Source organism: Crassostrea angulata, chromosome 6, assembly GCF_025612915.1.
Source record: "Crassostrea angulata isolate pt1a10 chromosome 6, ASM2561291v2, whole genome shotgun sequence".
NCBI classification, from domain to species: domain Eukaryota; kingdom Metazoa; phylum Mollusca; class Bivalvia; order Ostreida; family Ostreidae; genus Magallana; species Magallana angulata.
Genome location: NC_069116.1, coordinates 51,551,317 through 51,570,887, shown reverse-complemented (window position 1 = coordinate 51,570,887; position 19,571 = coordinate 51,551,317). Strand labels below are relative to the sequence as shown.

The window sequence follows — 19,571 nt, the reverse complement described above, 5'->3', positions numbered from 1 at the left end:
TTAAAACTAGGTATTTTGAACAAGCTCACAAATAATACCCCCATATTAATATATTCTTTGTTAGAAGGTAATGTATGCACCTTTTTCTTATAGTGACCTTGAACTTGCACAAATGACCAAAGCTAAAGGTCAGGACATATTTACAGGTCACAATGAATCTGTGTCAAATCTTAGCTGCTATTTATTTTCCATTACAAGATATGGCCTAATTTTTTAAATAATGACCTTGAACTTGCAAAACTGACCCTGGGTCAAGTTCATGAAACATCCTCAGGTCATAAGCAATCTTTGTGTGAAGTAAGAACTTCCAAAAGCCCTCCATAAGAAAGAAATGAACAAAACTAGATTGCACTATAGACAGACAGACAAGGTGATTCCTAATTAACCCCCATAAACTTTGTTTGCGGAGGGTGTAATTATGACCTCTAAAAAGATATGTCTCCCTTAAACCAGGTACTAGTTAGTAAGCTTCTGCTGTATAATTCTGCATGACTGCAAAATATGCACATTTGGATGTGATTAACCAAACTATGGCAACATACCAGTAACTGACTTTTACCTTACTCCATGACCCTGACAATGATTTTAACATTTATTATTGTTTGCAGCTATGCAAAGATGCTTTATACATTTCAGTTGAATTTTATCATCTCTGAAATCCTGTATAACATTCAGTTTATTGACATGTAAACTGAAAAAAGGGAGAAAAAAAGTATACTCAAGCAATCTTCGTTTAAAAATGAAGTTTGAGTAGATAACAATCAAAGGTAATTTTTCACGTATTTTGTTAATTAAAGTACTTGTATCGTCAATGATCAAATCTATGTCAGCAACTTTAAAATCAACTTTAAAGGAAGTTCCAATAACCAGGTCACAAAGAGCGAATCGACGTCAACACTAGCATGCATTGTATGAACTTAATAAGTCTGTAACCTTTTCACATAGAAACTAGTTATTACACAAACGAAAACATTTTATAACAAAAATTTTCAAAATACTCTTTTGATACAACTACATCTCAACATTAAATAGATATGGCAATACAAAATGAGTAAAATTAAAAAAAAATTCTTTAAAAAATCCACAGTTTTACATGTAAATCTGTTACATAATTATTGTCATCTTTGTCTAAAGCTACAACTACTTGTAGCCTTGTCTATTTGTTTAGTACATGATTTCCCATTTTTACCAGACATTCCGCCTAGCCATATTTCAGACTCATTGTTGAGTGGTTGCTGACTTGACACATTTTAGTTCCTTTAATCATACATGTATTTTCATGACCGTGTTGTTTGTTTTCATGCAATAAAATATTCTTTAATAAAATTGTGATTGCATTGTCAACAGAAATTCTAAATACCTTAAAGAATTCAGAAAACTGTTAGGTCAACCCCCCCCCCCCCCCCACTCCCCAAAAAAAATTTGGAGATGTGTTTTTTTTTTATAATACCGTATACACTAATATACAAATCACAGAAAATATTTTACATCTGTATGAATAGAGAGCTTATGACCCTTAGTAATTAAAAGGAAATAACTAATTAACAACATGCACATACAGAATCGGGAAGCTTTATACGGAATAAATGTTTTGAATTACTAGTATCTTTAAATTATTTCAGGATGTTAATATAAATTTATTGAAATTCAACATACATCACAAAAATTATCAACAACATGTTAAATTTTATAGATGTTTCAATCATTTTGAATAACATGTCCTCAGTTTTTTAATAAACATAGATAATTGTCACTTTCTCAGTAGTGAGAGCACCTGTAAAAGCAACCCTTCTAGTCAAAGCTAGTTTCTGGTAACATCCAAATTAAGGTCTACAGAGCTGTCACCAGCTAATTCATTATTGAGACATTTGGGATTTCCCTATACCTACATGTATAACACTAAGTTATACATTTTCGTTAGGTGAACTGGCCAAACATATAACAGGTTGTATTCTCTTTAGGTAATCGGCTTTCCATATAAGACTAGTACTAATTTTTTGGTTAGGTAAATCGCTTTCCCTATAACACTCTCTGGTTGCCGGGTGAACTGGCTATACAATGTACCTTTTAACACTAACATTGGTTGGATGAATTGGCTATACCTATAACACTAATATTTTGATTCTATGAATCAGCTATCCCTATATCACTCATGTTTAGGTTGGGTGAATTGGGAATCCCTATATCACTATCATTCTGGTTAAAAGAACTGGCTATACCTATAACACTAACATTTTTATAACATCAACATTTTGGTTGGGCGAAGTGCCTATCCCTACAACACTTATGATATTTTGATTGGGTGAATCAGCTATCCCTATATCACTCATGTTTAGGATGGGTGAATTGGCAATCCCTATATCACTATTATTCTGGTTTAAAGAACTGGCTATACCTATAACACTAACATTTTTATAACATCAACATTTTGGTTGGGCGAAGTGCCTATCCCTACAACACTTATGATATTTTGATTGGGTGAATCAGCTATCCCTATAACACTCATGTTTAGGTTGGGTGAATTGGCAATCCCTATACATGTAACACTTTTATTCTGGTTAAGCGAATTGGCTATTCCTATAACACTAACATTTTGGTTGGGTGATTTGGCAATTCCTATAACACTTATAATATTCTGGTTGGGTGAATTGTCTATTTTTATAACACTAATATTCTGGTTGGGTGAATTGGTGTTTGGTTGCAGGAAGTGCCTATCCTTATTAAACACTTATTCTACATGTTAAACAAGCATTAGAGTTAAGACAATTAGAAATGGGAACCTATGCAGCAACACCAGCTTTTTTGCAAATATTTCAGGTGTCCGAATTGCCTATCCCTGAAACACTAATGTTCTGTTTGCCAAAATTACTTTCGCTATAACATGCACTAATGCTTGCAAGCACTTTCTCTGCATGCTGCCCAACAGGCTTTTAGTTTAGAGTAGCTTTAAAGCAGTACAACTGAAAATAGGAATCCTCCAACACCAGCTTTCGTTATCAGATTATTTTTTTACAAGAACTTGCATAAATTGATGATTACTGGTATTTACTTTTACTCCAGACTAGTTCACTAACGTCAGTAACATATATCCTGAACTTTATTTTTGTAATGACGTCATGCATACTAAACGTTAGAACAAGGAGCATCTTAATACAAAGACTTCAAAGATATTACTATTCAATCCAAAATACAATTAAAACATTTTTAAAGTACCAGATATGTGTATTAACTTGTAAATATTAATTCAAAGACTGAATTCTAGTGTTTCGGAAGTCAGGCACTTGAAACAATGTCGTAAAAAGTAGGTAAAGTACTGTAGTAGTATATGGTAACTATAGCGTCACAGAAAACGGACTGCGTTAGCTCTCAGACCCTAAAAAATGAACGAAAAGAGTCCAAGGATCTTTGATTTCCTGCTAAGCACACTGACACTTTAGGTGAACAGGTAAATATTAATCGTTTTATTCCCCCCCCCCCTTTTGCTCTAGCAGTCAGTGTGCAATTGTTTAAAAAACTGTGCTAAATAGTAAGATTATTTTTTTCTAAGCATATCCTGCGAATTTAAAACTGTGGAAATTGTCTGAGATGTTTGTGAGTGTATAAGGGCAAAAAAAAAGGGGCCAAATAACCCTGTATGTAATTGTATTAAATTTCGCCATACATCAGGTATTCCAGTAATATGTAACTTAATATACATAAAATTCAAAATAAACTTTCGGAAATAGTTTCAAAGAACATTATCATTTTAGTAGCAAAAAACACCAAACAATTTAGCAAAGCAAGAGCATTTGCAAAGGTCAAAGTTAAAGTACAAGTGCTTAAAAATCAAACTGTAACACATCTTAATTGTTCTTTGTCTCATTAGAAAATCAGCCCAGTCTGGGTGGAAAAGCCCAATTTCATAGGGGACATCGGCAATTATTTAGCCTCAGCCATCGTTTTGAAGTGAACCTTAGGGGGAATACTCCAGTAATGTTGTGTAACCTTGACAATTTTAATTTTGTTTTGATTAAGTTGAATTTTTCTTAGAGTAAGTCCAAGGATCTTACAATATTAACTTCTTAAGAAGTGATCCAAATTGCCTACTCGGGAATTATTTTGCCTCATCCATGTTTTGACGTGAACATTAAGGGGAATTACATCAGTACCAGCTAGTACTGTTGTGTAACCTTGACAATTTTAATCATATCAAAAGATTTTGTTTTGCAGAAGCTGAATATTTATTAGAGTTAGTCCAAGGACATTACAATATGAACTTCTCAAGAAGTGAACCCAATTGCCAGGCTAAAATTTGTAACCTCAATACTTTTGTTGAAAAATAAAGTCGGTTAATTAATACATGTAATGCTATATGTATTATTTATTACTTGCAGAAGATCATTCTTATAAAGATATAATAGGTTTTCTTTTTCTTTTGTTTAGCTGGAAAGTTCATGATTATCTTCAAAACCTATGTGTTTTTAATCCACTGATTGTCTAATACCCTATACCAGCCTATCAATAAGTAGGATTAGCACAGATTGGTGTCTATAAATCAGACTTGTTACATAAAATGAATAAATAAACTTCAATCCTAGCAGACTGCACAAATTGACTTTTGGAGAGTGTAATGCATCGAAACTGGTCAGCTGACACATGAATCCTGCCATGTCAACTTTTGACACAGTGACTTATAAATAAAATTCTGCCTTAAAAAATATGCCACAGATGCAATGCACAATGTAAAACACACATGTAAAGTTAAAATTGCAATACTCCTGAAAACTGACCTACTTTCTTGCATGTCACTTTGATTTCATTTTAGGTACATTATACCTAGTATAGAGCACATGACTCAGTGGTTATAGGTGTTAAGCCAGTAACTCAAAGGTCGCTGGTTCAAACCCCCATTTGGACACTTCATGTTGTGTGTTCTGCCTAATTAGACAAGTCACTTTATCTACATTGTCTCAGTCCACTCAGCTGAAATGGGAACCCGCTTACAGAAACCGATACCGTACCTATTTATAACTAGAACCATTATAACAGGAGCTTGGACTTTGGGTAGTTGTGCCAAACAGCAATGTGACGTATGCCTGTCTATTTCATTGCTGCCCACTCAGTGAAAGCTCATTGAAATCAACACAATTTGTCTGGCTTTTGAGTTAAAACTACGCAATCGGTGCATATTTCACTTGAATCCAGCGTCATTTTTAACAAGTTTTGATGCAAGAAATGATAGCTACGTCCTACGGAAAGTCCAAGGCCTTGTTAAAATAATTTGAAAATATTGAAATAAAATAGTATGAAATTTTTAACATTTCATAACAAATGTGTCTTCTCAACAATAGTACAGAAAAATAAAACAACACTGACTGAACATAATAACCCGTGAGCAAAAAAAATCTGTGCTTTTCAGCAAATATTGCTTCTGATCATATCAATGACAACTTACCGGTATTGCAATTAACATTACTCTGTAGTAATACTTATAGTCTCAAATTAAAAGCACTTATTAAAAAGTGCAGAATGACCATTAAGGCAAGAATCAGAGCCATTGTAATGTTAATGTACAAGTTTTTCTTATGACAGGTTGTACTCACTTTAAATCTACTGTTCATTAAGATGTCTTGATATTGTTTTAAATCCATGTAAAAAATATTGTTTTAAAATAATTTTTCAATGTGATATGTGCATTCTCATTTCAATCTGAAAGCTGGAGGTGTTCCTGATATCCAGCATAGGTCAAGGTCTTGGGTCGCAAACTGAGGTCAAGATCACTGCATTGTTCTCTTAACCACTAAAGTTAGAAATCAGCCACTCCAGCAGCAAGGCAAACAAATGTGTTTCTTTTATATAATGCATTATATTGGGTGAACACTTAGAACTTTGGTTCAGTGGATGCAGGATTATTTTTACAGTAATAGTTCACTAATTAACACACAGTCATTAGTTGTTGAACTTTAATTTGCTGATGCATAAAGTGTTATAAATTCACATTACAAGATTTTCAGAGAGCTCCTTGAACTTAGCATACTTTATTTCTGAGAATGATTCATGGTTTAAATTATAATAGCATTGGTAATTCCCAAATTCCAAAGATCATTACTGTTTTCCAATTAAGGTTAGACATGACCTGTCTTTCATTTTTTTCCCCATCACCACAATGTGTACATTCTATAAACATATTTCATTTCATATTACACTTTTTTATTTGGATTTATAATTTCAATAAAAGCTTTATGCTTTTTGTCAGCATCCAATTGCATTTTGCATATTCTAACTCCAAAAATAGCCAGGTAAATGTACCCTGAATTTTTGGCACTGCAAACATAAATGAAAAATTAAGTTTCATGGAAATTAATATCTAAAATTGATGAATATATCTTGTGTCCTTAAACAGAGCACTGACCTACCTACATGTTTATTTAAAGGTATAAACTTTTAACAAATCAAATCAATAAATTTCAAGTTGTATCTACCTGGTATACATATTATTCTAAGAAAAATCATAACCAAAGTGCCGATTACTTTTAATAACAACTTGAACTGTTGTATTGATAGCTAAGAGTTATGGCAAGTATTGATTTTTAAAAATCAAGTCACCGAGCTGTGCCATATATTCTCCCTCTATCTCTCCTTGTTATCAAACTATTCAAGATTTACTGCGATAGATTCATGCACTTATGTAGAATTTGTGTACATTCTGATTTTATTTATTCATGAATTTTGTTTGGTCTTATTTTCCTTAAAGTTTTATCTAATACATTGTATACTATTATCTCTGGATGAATTATTTTCATCCGATCAACTTTTTTTGCAACTTATTTAAAAGTTCTAAATATAGATTCATGAGTAAAGGGTAGCAACTCTTCTAAATACATTCATGATGCTTTTTATTTTACAAATATAAAGTTCTATGAGTCTTAGTTGTTTACATAACAGATTTCTATGAGCAAACAAATTTATGTGAGCATGGTCAACTTCATTAAATGTTAATAAGCTGTACTGAATAAAAAATATCTGTTCTCTATCTACATATCAGATAAATTATACCTGTATGTATGGAAGGGGTGGGGCAATTATTTTATCTCTTAAAAATTGTTGTTGTTTTTTTCAATCTAGAAAGCCATCTGAATCTAATGTTTCACTTTGTAACAGCTGGCAAGTTTTGGAGCATAATAAACATGATAAAATTTCAGAAAGATGGACAGACAAGAAAGGGGGACCCTGGCATATCTAGTACCTCTACATTTTAAAAAAAGAGGACTAAGGAGTAAATGGATGTATTTATCTCCTAAAATCTTCCCAACTTGTCATCCATGGTCAGTGAACTACATGTACCATACTAATGAAATATTAATGATAAAAATACTTAATTATACATTTTTTTTCTACACAACAAATAACTAATTCAAATTAAATCATCAACTCATGAATAAAACATTATGGAGTAAACTGTGTAGAAGTGAGTTTGTTAGGACACACATACTGTCTTGAATTCAGTACACATACAGAAGACAACTGTTCCTCTGAGCTAGAATGAGTCCTATTATTATAATTGTTAATTAACGACCCTGTTCTAAACCACCTTATAAATGAGGGTTTCTCCTTCATTATGACAAATTATCTATGATTCTGATGCATGATTTTTTTTCACTACATGACATAACCAAAGGGTATATATGAAGATTGGTGATAATAGGCTTCAGTTTAGCATTTTTGTATACAATGTCATGTAAGTCTAAAGCGCATTTAAAATATGCTTTTGGCTTTATTACAAACAGCTTCTTCACAAGTTCTTTTATCATATAAGTTTTCACGCTGTGAAAATGTCACCCCCTTCAGGTGAGTAACAAATAGACCGTGAAGAGATAAACAGGCAGAGGTCAGGCCAGGTGAAATGGAAACGATCATAAACAAGTGGTCAACTTCTTTTTCATAAGCACTATAAAAATTACTACGTGTCATAATGTGTCTTTTTACGACCTTTCTTTAATCAATGATTTTATTTCCGATATAGTAACTATTAAGCGTGGCTAGCGCTGATAGATGAGCAGGGCCGTTTCCATGATAAGTTAACTTATTTATTATTGTTTACTTCCTCTATAATCCTACCTTCCCCATTTGATGAGGAACTGTCACTCATGCTGGACTTTGAAACGCCGATTTTTATCTTCGTAGCATAAGGAAACCCTGGGTCCAAACTCCAAAACCGATGTCCTATTTATGGAAAGACAAACTTGAAGTTACTTTTCAGGGGCCTCCATAGTTAATCACGTGGTCTGTCATATGGCAGAAGCGTCTAAATACGAAATATTTACAAGTAAACATAGGAATTCCGGATTCTTTTCGGATTACGAGTTGCACATCAGTATTTGAAAAAATTAACCATTTAAAACTATATACATCTATTAAAAATATCTAAAAGAAAACACTAAAAAAAACACATTGAAAATTAGTTTGAAGGTCAAGGTCATGTGTAACTTACTTTTGTGACTTGCATGCATGTAATCTGAATAAAAAAAATGACATTCCATCCAAGCATCACATATTTACTATCTACGTTTCTCCAAAACTTCGATTAAAGCAAACTTTCAAGAGAAAAAGAATTTCCAGCCAGATTATCCACCTCATATTGATAGAAATTTCAAAGAATATATGAAAATAAAGACAGAATTTGAACATGAATAAAAACAATGGCCTGGTTCTCTTCACATGAGCTATATGGGCTAATACCTACTGCCACTGTATTATTCACCTTCTATTATCAGCAAGATTTCTTTTCTAGGATTAGAATGTTACAAGAGATGCAACGGTGCACAAGAAGACCCAGTCTGATTAAAATCATCCCCCCCCCCCCCCTTCTCCACAATTGTCAGCCCATCCCGCTTCCTGATGACTGTAGAAGGGGAATGATTTTCATCAGACTGAGGAAGACCAGGCCAATACTATTACTAGCACCAGATAGCTCAGTTGGTAGAGCATCTGATAAGAGAATTTAGGGAGCCCCCCCCCCCCCCCCTTCAATTTAAATTCCAGTCTGGTCCATCATTATTTCTCCCATCCTAATAATTACTCTCATCAAATCTCAAATTATACAATCACCACCTCACATTATGGATTCTGTACAGAATAGCTAAACTAAATAACTTTCAACACATAAAATAAATAAAAAGTTTGATAAAGTTGATTACAGAAAGAAGTGAACAATAAAACGTTTCGTTTTTTATTTTTTTTTTTTATTAAAACAAAAGTTTTAGTGTACCTGTACACTAGCAAATGACCAAACCATGGAGAAAAACCACATCTCAAGTCAGGTAACAATTTTATGTTTTATAGCACTAATTTTTCATCAGATCTCGGATAAAAAAAATAATACAAAACTCTCAACATGTCGGTCAAAAACTGGCCCTTTAAACGAGTCAGCTTTTGCCACGCTGTATTCACTCTGTTCTGCATAATGTGTACGAAGTGTTCGATTTTTTGGTCACCGGAGGTCCTATTTACTTTGTTACTTCATGCATCGCCTTGGCTAAATAATCGACATTGCTGGAGGACACACCAGCCACTGAAATCCTACCGTCCTTTGTCAGGTAAATGGAGAAATCCTTAGTGAGTCTTTCAACCTGTTTAAAAAAATGTTGAATTAATAATGGTATCATAATATTCTTTTGAAGGTGAAATGAAAAATCATATGATAAAGGCTATCTCAAACTGAACATATCTCAAAATTCAACATAGAGATTGACACCATATACATAATATGGGACATATCTTTTGATTCACTGTCCCATTTATATTGTTATTATTTGAGATAAAAATTAGTCAAGTAATACTGAGGTTCAACTGTATTTATGTATCATATTTTGTCTTAATTAATTGGAAATTTCCTTTGAAAATTGTTTTACATTCAGTGGTCTGAAAACTATGTATTAAATGTGATTTGATTTCTTTTTTTTTTTAATTAAATTTTGTTTTTAATTTGATTTTTTTTGTAAAAAAAAACTAAAAAAAACAAAACACCACAAATTCAAAGTAAGATTAAATGCTTGAAGCCTGGACAGACCTGGTCGGGCTTGAGTCCTGTGAAGCAGAACATGCCGATCTGGTCAATGATGTGTTGCCAGTTACGACTGGATCCTTCTTTAGCCAGACCGGCCACCAGTTTCTCTCTCATAGTGATGATTCTGTCAGCCATTCCTTTCACTTCTCCCAACCTTAAAATAATTAATCAAAAGTTTGCCGCTATAAACTGTTATCAATGCATCAGTTACCAGGTGGTTTTAGCACAATTTGTTTTGTTGAGTATATCTTTTCTGTTTCTGTAGGTACCGGTAATCTTAGCTTGGCAAGTTAAAAGTTAATATGTATCTCAACATAAAGATCTAAAATCTGAGCAAAAAATTTCAAAATTGAAATTGTTTACAGCTAGCTAAATTATGACTTTAACATTCTTATAAGTTATCTCCCTTTGGCAATGTAACCATCATTTTTCTCTCTATATCCTCTGTACCTTTAAAAAACCTGTATTTTTTTTAAAACTTCAGATGTTTTTAGACAGTTTAGTGGCACTCTCATATTGTCACCACAAGACGGGCATAAGAAACATGGAGAGCTGACTTAACTGATACAATTTTTAAACTTTTTACTGTACTTTTTAACTTCTTTAATATTAAGATTAAACCTGTGGTTCTTATGTTATTTGCATTCATCAAAACACACCAACAATACTTTCAATATGCATAACAACATGAATTTAATACACCATGTTAATGTATAACTTTCTAGGCACAATAATGTTTAAAACTAATAAATAATATCCTAAATTTTTCACACAATTAAACATTAAAAATTCAAAATCACATTATCTTATATACATCTGTAATTGAATCACACTGACTTGCATGTATCTATTAAGCACGTTGTAACCTTATCATCTCATTTTATACAGGGATCCCACACATTTGAAGAAATAACTATCAACTTTTAACCCAAGGAATGCAAATATCAAATACTGGTCTGCCTACCACAAGTTTTTGAGTTCTGGGGTGGTGAGGACCTTGGTGACGATTCTAGCGCCATGGATCGGGGGGCTGGAGTACATCCCCCTGATGATGATCTTCATCTGGGACATGTTTCTGTCTGCCTCTTCCTTAGATCCACTTACAATGGTGAAAGCACCTGCTCTCTCACCTGAAACCAAAAGAATCAAAAAATTGATTTTTAAGTTTTCCTTCCCCCACAACTTAGAAAGAGTAATCTTACCATGACCAGGCTGTGCTCAGGTCACAGTAAGAATTCGTCCCATATACTTGCAATGTAGCAGCCGCGAAGCGGATCAGCTTTGTGTCGATTTTAAGTCTGTTAAAAATAATCTGCAGGGGAAAAACACATTTTTATACACTACAAACCTTTTAGAACATGCATAGTTAGTTAAATCCACAAAATAATCCATTTAATGGGTCATAACAAGGCATTTTCTTAATAAACATGTTTGAATTTGCCTCCCATTTTGTCGAAAATCGCACTCAGAATGTCTTAGATTTTATCATTAACATGGCCACCGCAAACAGCGAATTTTCAAACGCGATGTTAAAAGTGGCATTGATTTCGTTGCAAAAACAGTGAATGTGGTAAAATAGGATTATAAAGAGCAATATTGTAGGTATTTGAGACCAATCATATGAAAATTTAGGCAAGATACAGCTGGATATATTTTTTTTTATCTGCTACGAAGCAAGGATATTGGACGAATTCTATTGTTAAACCGGGTCCGTGAGACATCTGTCATTTTATCGATAGAACATTCTATCTACCCACAACTGTACCATAAAGTTTCCATATTTTGCAATTCAAATCATAAATACAATTCACTAATTTTAGTAATTGAGCTCTTCCACTCCACATTTGCAGTGGAATAATAGTAATAGATAAAAACTTATTTTACTACAGGAACTTTATCTCTAAAGATGTCTTGAAACTTTGAACACTACTCAAGAAGCTTTATAATTTATAATGCTAAGAATGTTCAGTAGATTACCATATAACCCCATGTTCTTTGCGTACGACTGAGCAAGGGCAACCTCATGTCCATCCTCAATGAAGCGCCTGAGAGCAAAGGCATCTTTTACTGTGTCTCCACTGGCAAAGCCTTGGTATGCCATGTCAAAGAAAGGAAACAGCTTCTTATTCTTGATAAGAGCACTCATCTCCTTCCATTGTTCTGGCTGAAATATCAAGTTTACAAATGCAAAACTGCACTGAACTACATACTTTTTAGTGTTGTTTTTATGTTCATGTATTTATACAAAAACTTAACAAAAAATTGTTTATTTTGTTCTTCAAACCTTTGGATCCACTCCTGTGGGATTGTGAGCACAGGCATGCAAGACTATCACATTGCCCTCAGGGATTTTCTGTTGAAAAGATAATGCTGATGACTGAGAATATAAACACCGGTATATTTATATTCTCAGTCATGCCTGTGCTGGTTCTATGTTCTCATTCAAAGAATATAAGTCATCATGAACTTTATGAAGACATTGAATAAATAAAAAAAAGTCAATGAAAATATTAAATCAAATTTCAATTAACCATATCAATATTGTTTACTGGCACACTGGTACATCAGGAGGTGAAATGAAAGACATTCACTAAAAATTTATATTAAATTTAAAGAGAGTAGAAACATATCTGCAAATTTTCCTGCAAAGAGATGCTGCTCTGCTGTTGACACATACACTGTAACATGCTGGCATATGAATACAGGTATTTAGGATTATAAGTAGGAAAATTTCCTCAAAAATTTTGTGATATATGATACTGATATAAAAATACTCAATAATAAAATACTACACGTATGTACTATAGTGAGTTTATATAATTACATGATCTGACAGTGGTCAATTTTTCAATTATTTGTTTTTCCACCAAAACAAGAGCCCTTAACTCTGAAATGTCAAAATGTAAATGATTTCACTTCCATGTTTCATTAAATTTAACAAAAGGAAGTAGTCAAAAATATTGTTCATTCAATACTCTAACCAGTGCTACTTTTGACTATTTCTTTTTTCAATTCTTTTACCTATCAAAGCTAAAGACCTTCAAGGTTGTGACTCAACAGTATTTCCTATGAGACATACATTAATGAAAATATTTAAACACTGAAGTTCCACCATAATAATTTTCACGTCTTTCCCCAAAACCTTTACATACTGCAATGTCCTCCATAGCACCATTGAAATCAAATCCACAGGTGTTGGGGTCATAGTATCTGTAGGACTTCACATCCAGGCCAGCATGTCTAAAATTCAAGTAAAAATGCACAATGACATTACATTTACCTGTTAAGACTGTCCCATTTTTCTGCAAAAAAACCACTCCTAATACATGTACAGAGAAGTGTGTTATTCTATCAAATGAGATAAATTTTTAACTACAACTTTATGAGAATAATGGTCTTAGTATCTAATAAATATTAGAGGGGATTTTGTGCTTATTTTATTTCTTTATAAGATGAAATTAATGCAAGGGTTTTTTTTCTTTAAAAACCAAACCTACTTGAATATAGGAGTATGGTTTCCCCATGAAGGAGTTGGAATCCAAAAATCTTTGCCTTTTGAGTAAAATTTAGACTAAAATAAAAAAATGCAGATACATGTATTTGTATGAATAGATTTAAAGAAATCTTTCCAACAATTTGAGGCCTATAATTACCTTAAATTTAAAGTGCAAGTAAGTCTAATACAACTCATGACGTCAGGGAATAAATTTCTACTTACAAAAAATGCTGCTCCTAGTCGAAGTGCCCCAGTACCTGATATACCCTGTACTGTCATATTCTGTAACAGAAATTCAGAATAAACTGATTATAAATCACAGTAATTTGAGTTATTGATCAAGGAAGATAAATTATGTACACTAAGTAAACACAGACGTGCATTACAGGTTTCCCTGTTTGTATGACAAAACCGTCATTTCAGTGAAATTTATGTGACAGTGTATACTGTAATCCAAACTTACTCTTTCTTACTATTTATAACATGCATTTGAACTACTCTAGTTTAGAATTATTTAAATAACACTTACTCTGCCATCTTTAATCACTGGACTGTTATCACCAAATGCCAACTTGGCCGACTCCAAACAGAATTCAGGAGTACCACCAATGGGTGCATATTCCTTGTCTAGATTTCCACTAGTCAGAGCCTGTTCTGCCTGTCAAAAAACAAAATTACAACAAAAATCATGACAGCCACAAAGCTGAATATGTAAAGAAAATGCCTGGTAATATTAGGGGAAAAAATCATCCTCATACAAAAAATATCTATAGAATGTGCTTAACTAAATAATTAAAATTAATATTAGAAAAAAAATTACCCTCACACTAAAGAAAATCTTAATACATGTACTAGTATAACTGCTTCTTACTTTTTTCACACATTCCAGCACAAATGGTTTCCCATTGTCATCTCTGTAAGCACCAACCCCAAGGTTGATTTTTTGTGGACTGGAATCTTTCTTAAAAGCCTCTGTAATTCCTAAAATTGCATCTGGCGGCCCCATCTCGACATTGGACCATGCTGAACTTTGTATAGAACAAAAAAAGGCATATATTCAGAATTATAAATCATGACCTGTTTTTTCATGACTCAAGACAGTAATATGCAAAACCCATGGTTAATAATGTAAAATAATGTTATAGTTAATTACTACTCTCTCTCTCTCTCTCTCTCTCTCTCTCTCCTCTCTCTCTCTCTCTCCATGCATTTCTAAATAATCATGGTAAGTCAAATGTTATGAGTGTAATACCAGTACTAGCAGCATCCAAAAAAGACTTTTTTGGGACTTCTTTCAAGTAGCTACCTGATGGAAGGTCCTGTCTTTAAGTCAGATTTCCAATTGACATTTGAATATCTAATCCAAAAATCTGACTTACAAGCAAGTATTCATGGCAAAACCTATAACTGCCATTTATAGATAATCAATCGGGGTTTTGTGTTGTAAACAAAGATCAAGCTTAATTTGTCTGAGATAGAATAACCTAAAACCCATACAAAGGCAATGAGTATAGTACTGTATATGAGGTTTGATTTCATCCACTTGTGATTTTTTTACATCATGAGAAATGACATATCTGAAGTTCACCAATATAGAATATGCAAATACTGGCAAATAACCCCAAATTGCAGTTTGATATTATAGATATCAAAAATTAAAAAAAAATATTGGCCTACCAACTCAATTTTTCAATGTAGTTATGTATCAATATGATTTTTGAAAATGCAGCAGGGTTGTCTCTAAAAATTGAAGTAGAAGGAGGAAATGAAAAAGTAGCAGGGGTGTCTGGGGGTCTTGCTTAAAGCTACATTGTGTTTGAAATGCAATAATAGCCGGGTAATTAAGGCATTATAGGCGGGGGAATTCCCCGCCTCCCGGGTCTTAGAGACAACCCTGATGCAGACACCTGTAATACCCTGAAACTGAAACATTTGTTGGTAACATGAAATATATCATTCTAATTTAAGCTTGACTGGCGTGCCGCCAGTTCTCGCTGAGTACCATATTTCGCCAGTACATTGTGACGTCATTTTATCAACACATAAAATTATATACGAAAAATGACGTCGCACGCCAGTATAGCTAAATCAACAGATCGTACTCTGTTGTACTAGACATTGTATTGGGAGTCTATAGCCCTCTAAGCACTGAAAGGTCGGTTCATTATGATATATAACAACGTAAATGCACGTTAGATCCAAATTCACATTCTCTTTCACAAAAGAGCAACAAATAAAAATATAATATTGTGACTGCACAAAACATGAAATCATGACCATGTTCTCCTCACGTGAACGTCAATAGTATGACTATATCTCTAAAATGTGTATTGCGGGGTTTTAAGCTATTAACCACTAAAACTAATAATGCTTGACTCAATCATTTACCCAAACTTGACGCATGTTGGAGATGACAGGTTCTTGTACGCGAATTTGTTGAATAGATTACCGGTGCACAGTCTTCTGACAGCCATCTTTCAAGGTCGATTATAAAACGAAGTCCGATCCCGACATTAACAGGAACCGAAGGTAAAAACCGTAATTGTCTTTCGAAATTCCTACTGATAGAATGCACCTAGAGAGGGGTCAGTATATCCCAGAAAATTCACATTAATAATATTTACATAATAAATATTCAAATAATAGGCATCCGACCCCGTCCCCTTTCCATCGGATCCACCCCCTAGAAAAATTGGTGTATTCGAGCTTTGTAAAACGATATCGCTTATAATTTATAGTTTCCATGGTACAGTATGGAAGCGTACTAAGGCCGTTAACAACTCAATAATTTGTTCAAACAAATGATCATGTATCGTAACAAATCGATTATTTATTGAACTTTGACAACTTGTTATAACAAAATTCTAATCTTTTATAAGAAATTAATAATTTGTTATAACAAATTACTTATTTGTTTTAACAAACTAATACGTAATTTTTTTAAATCAGGGACGAATACATATCTCAAAATTGATAATTTGTTGCATAGGCGTCGGAACCGGGGGGGCTAGGGGGGGGCTTAGCCCCCCCCCCCACTTTTTTTGCAAAGTTATACCTAACCATTAGAAACATAGCATGATAGAGGGTTCAGCCCCCCCACTTTATGTCGCAGGAAAGATTATTGTTGCTAAATTTACCTTGAAAGATTGAAAAGTTAGATTCAGAGGCATACTATCCCCCCCCCCCCCCCCCGGATTAGGAATTTCATGATTTTGGGGAAAAAAAATTTGGGTAATTAATTTTTTTTTTTGAAGTATAGGTTAACCCCCCCCCCCCCCCCCCCCCCCCCCCCCCCACGGATTAGGATTTCCATGATTTTGGGAATTACTTTTTTCTCAATATTTCTGAGGATTAGTCTAGCCCCTCCACTTTCAATTTGCTTCCGACGCCTATGTGTTGAACTCTTCCGTAATATAGGGATGAAAACAATTTATACATCGGAGAGCACCTGTGAAAATTCAATATAATGTTGGCTTGATGTAAAATCCCGACTCTGTACCTCCACTTTGGAAAGTCTTGTGATGCATGAGGTGGGGCTCAATGTATCGAATATCGATTTCAACACACATATCCTATTTGATCTGTCATTAACCATGTTAACCAGCTACAATTGTGATGCGTTAGACTTTGAACCCCCCTAAGGGCCCCAGTATTGGTGTGGGGGTAGTTGACTATAATTTCAGATTGACAAAAAATAAGACTATGAAAAAAAATTGCTACACATGGTATACTAGAAAACATTAAAGAAGGAAAAGTATCTATCTATCTATCTCTCTCTCTTTCTCTCTCTCTCTCTCTCTGTCTGTCTGTCTGTCTGTCTGTAGATATAGAAACGAAGACTCCAAGGGCCATGCTATATTGTTTCAGTATTCATCGCAACACAGTTAAAGCTATACACGCTATAATTTACGTCAATTTTGAATGACAGTGAAAACGCATGTGTTTGTCTACTTATAAAAGTTATCCTTAATCTGTAAATTACAATGGTGAATTCCATCTCGTTACAAAGATATAGATTTTTAATTGTTTATTTTCCTGCCAGGAAAAAATACCTTTTCATGAATATTGATAAAGGAAGAGCAAACCGACCTCATTGCGCATGTCCGTGGAGAACTAGATAATCGTTATTGTTTGCCTAATTAAATATCCAACTTGATTTTTAATATGCTTAACAATTGTTAATTTGAAATACATACATGTATAATGAGTAAAATACGTTTGTCATTCACGATACCCTTACTTCGATCTGCATTAACACTTATAGGATCTATAAATAGCACATAGGGGAAAAACAGAGGTCTACGTCATTTTTTAAAGGAAAGTATTTATATCTACTAACAGGCTTGTATTTTTTCTTTTGTTTGTACTCGTATATCGGACAAATTTATGCTTTACTGAAAATATCCTTTCCTTTGTGAAACTATCACAATTATGAAGATGTTGACCCTTCATTGGTATGATAGGCTAAATTTAGCTGTCGATATCACGTGATAGATTGATATTCACGAGGAGGCATTACTTTCCTGGCAGGAAAATAAATATTTTTTATTGTTTAATATTTGATATATTTGTTACGTGATCGAATTGAGCATTATAATTCACAGCATAAAGGTAGCTTTTATTAGTAATCAAACACATACATTTTCCCCTTTATTCAAAATTGACCTAAATTATAGCGTGTATAGCTTTAAGGCGTTCAATAAAGTCCTTCATGATCAATTATTTATAAAAACCGCTATGATAGAAATTTTACGGATGGCAGTATTTCCTTCAGGAATTGATTCGGTTGGACATGTACTCTTCCTAAAGAATACATAATTTTATATTTAGATTTTAAAATCCTACGGGAGTTTTGATTAAACTCTATCGAAAATTAAATATAAATTTATAAAATTAAATTCCAATGGAAGTTACATGTATTTGCATATTCTGTTGGGACCCCCCTTTAAGGAATGATGTACATGTATTTTATGTATAAAGATTTTTTTTCTTCAAAAAACGAGATAATTCTCTCACTTAATTGTCTGATGAGACGCACTAAAACAAAGCGGTAATATAACTTGTATAGGAAACAGTCTATTTATATAAGGAGCACTTTTATGGATTTTTAAGAAATTCAACTTTAGACGGGCGCAAGATGATACCTTTAATACCATTGGCAAAATCCAGCAATTTGACTTTATATGATTTTATGGCGTCTACATAAAATCAAATTAACATAAAGGCTTACTAGTGTTGATAGAATTTTAAAAACTTAAAAGCATTTGACTCAATATCTTGGTCAATATTTACACCGTTTTAAATTACTTTAACTTAATTTACTAGATAAAGATATTTCACAGTCAAATACATGTATGTTCCACGGTATGGACATTTACCTGAAAATTTCAAAAATTATTTTGACTGCCATGCATAAACATGTAGCTCATTAATTGTTATTTATCTGAAAAGAAGTTCTGCAGACGGCGATCAATTTTCAGTGAGGTTGTGTCAAGAATACCCTCCCATCAATAGTTATGGCAAAATGAATTTGGCCTTTTTGCACTTAAAATACAATAATGAACCAAATGACATTTATCGCTAACACTTTTAACATATTGAAAGTAAAAATATACATGAACTATTGTATCACATTCTGTACAACGATCACATTAGATTTATAAACATCGAATAATTTTGTACATTTTTGGAATATCAAAGGTCAACGGCAGAGCCCTTTCAAAGAATTTTAAAAAATTCGAGATATTTTCTAAATATATGAATGTTTTTACGTTATTATTATTCCAATCTCGTATTTTGATTTCTGAATGTTAAACATTACCTCATTTAATAAAATGTCTACATTTTTTAAAACTTTAAACATGCAATAAAGTAGGCTTCCGTCGGTTGCAAACACCATGGCTATGGATGACGTTTCTTAAGAACTAGGACCCCCCCCCCCACCCAACCCAACCCAACCCCCCCCCCCCCAAAAAAAAAAAAAAAAACAAAAAAAAAAAAACCAAAAAACAAAAAAAAACTATGTGTGAC

General features: G+C 33.3%; 2 protein-coding genes across 2 annotated transcripts in view; both read right to left on the bottom strand.

Annotated features, from left to right (window-relative positions):
* LOC128186908 (hepatocyte nuclear factor 4-gamma-like) overlaps positions 1–8,263 on the bottom strand; it is a 30,075-nt gene extending 21,812 nt beyond the window's left edge. The window contains exon 1 of the mRNA XM_052856879.1: positions 8,098–8,263. Within this exon, the coding sequence (XP_052712839.1) occupies positions 8,098–8,128 (31 nt within the window). The 5' untranslated portion in view covers positions 8,129–8,263. The remainder of the gene's footprint in view (positions 1–8,097) is intronic.
* A 1,050-nt stretch (positions 8,264–9,313) lies between these two features.
* Positions 9,314–16,070, bottom strand: LOC128190599 (aspartate aminotransferase, mitochondrial-like). Its single transcript, XM_052862712.1, has 11 exons — positions 15,930–16,070; positions 14,413–14,569; positions 14,071–14,199; positions 13,764–13,823; positions 13,543–13,616; positions 13,198–13,285; positions 12,330–12,398; positions 12,023–12,209; positions 11,010–11,175; positions 10,049–10,199; positions 9,314–9,608 (listed from the first exon to the last, which is right to left on the bottom strand). Exons 1-11 carry the CDS (start codon positions 16,013–16,015, stop codon positions 9,486–9,488), a joined length of 1,290 nt encoding a protein of 429 aa, XP_052718672.1. The 5' UTR covers positions 16,016–16,070; the 3' UTR covers positions 9,314–9,485.
* Positions 16,071–19,571: the final 3,501 nt, after the last annotated feature.

What these genes read in the sequence shown, in the direction of transcription:
- LOC128190599 (XM_052862712.1), bottom strand. Translation starts at nt 16,015, where the DNA reads ATGGCTGTCAGAAGACTGTGCACCGGTAATCTATTCAACAAATTCGCG. An exon ending in CAGTGATTAAAGATGGCAGA is followed by an intron (nt 13,824 to 14,070) that starts GTAAGTGTTATT and finishes TTTCTGTTACAG; the next exon opens with AATATGACAGTACAGGGTAT. An exon ending in CCAGAACTCAAAAACTTGTG is followed by an intron (nt 10,200 to 11,009) that starts GTAGGCAGACCA and finishes AATTATTTTAAG; the next exon opens with GTTGGGAGAAGTGAAAGGAA.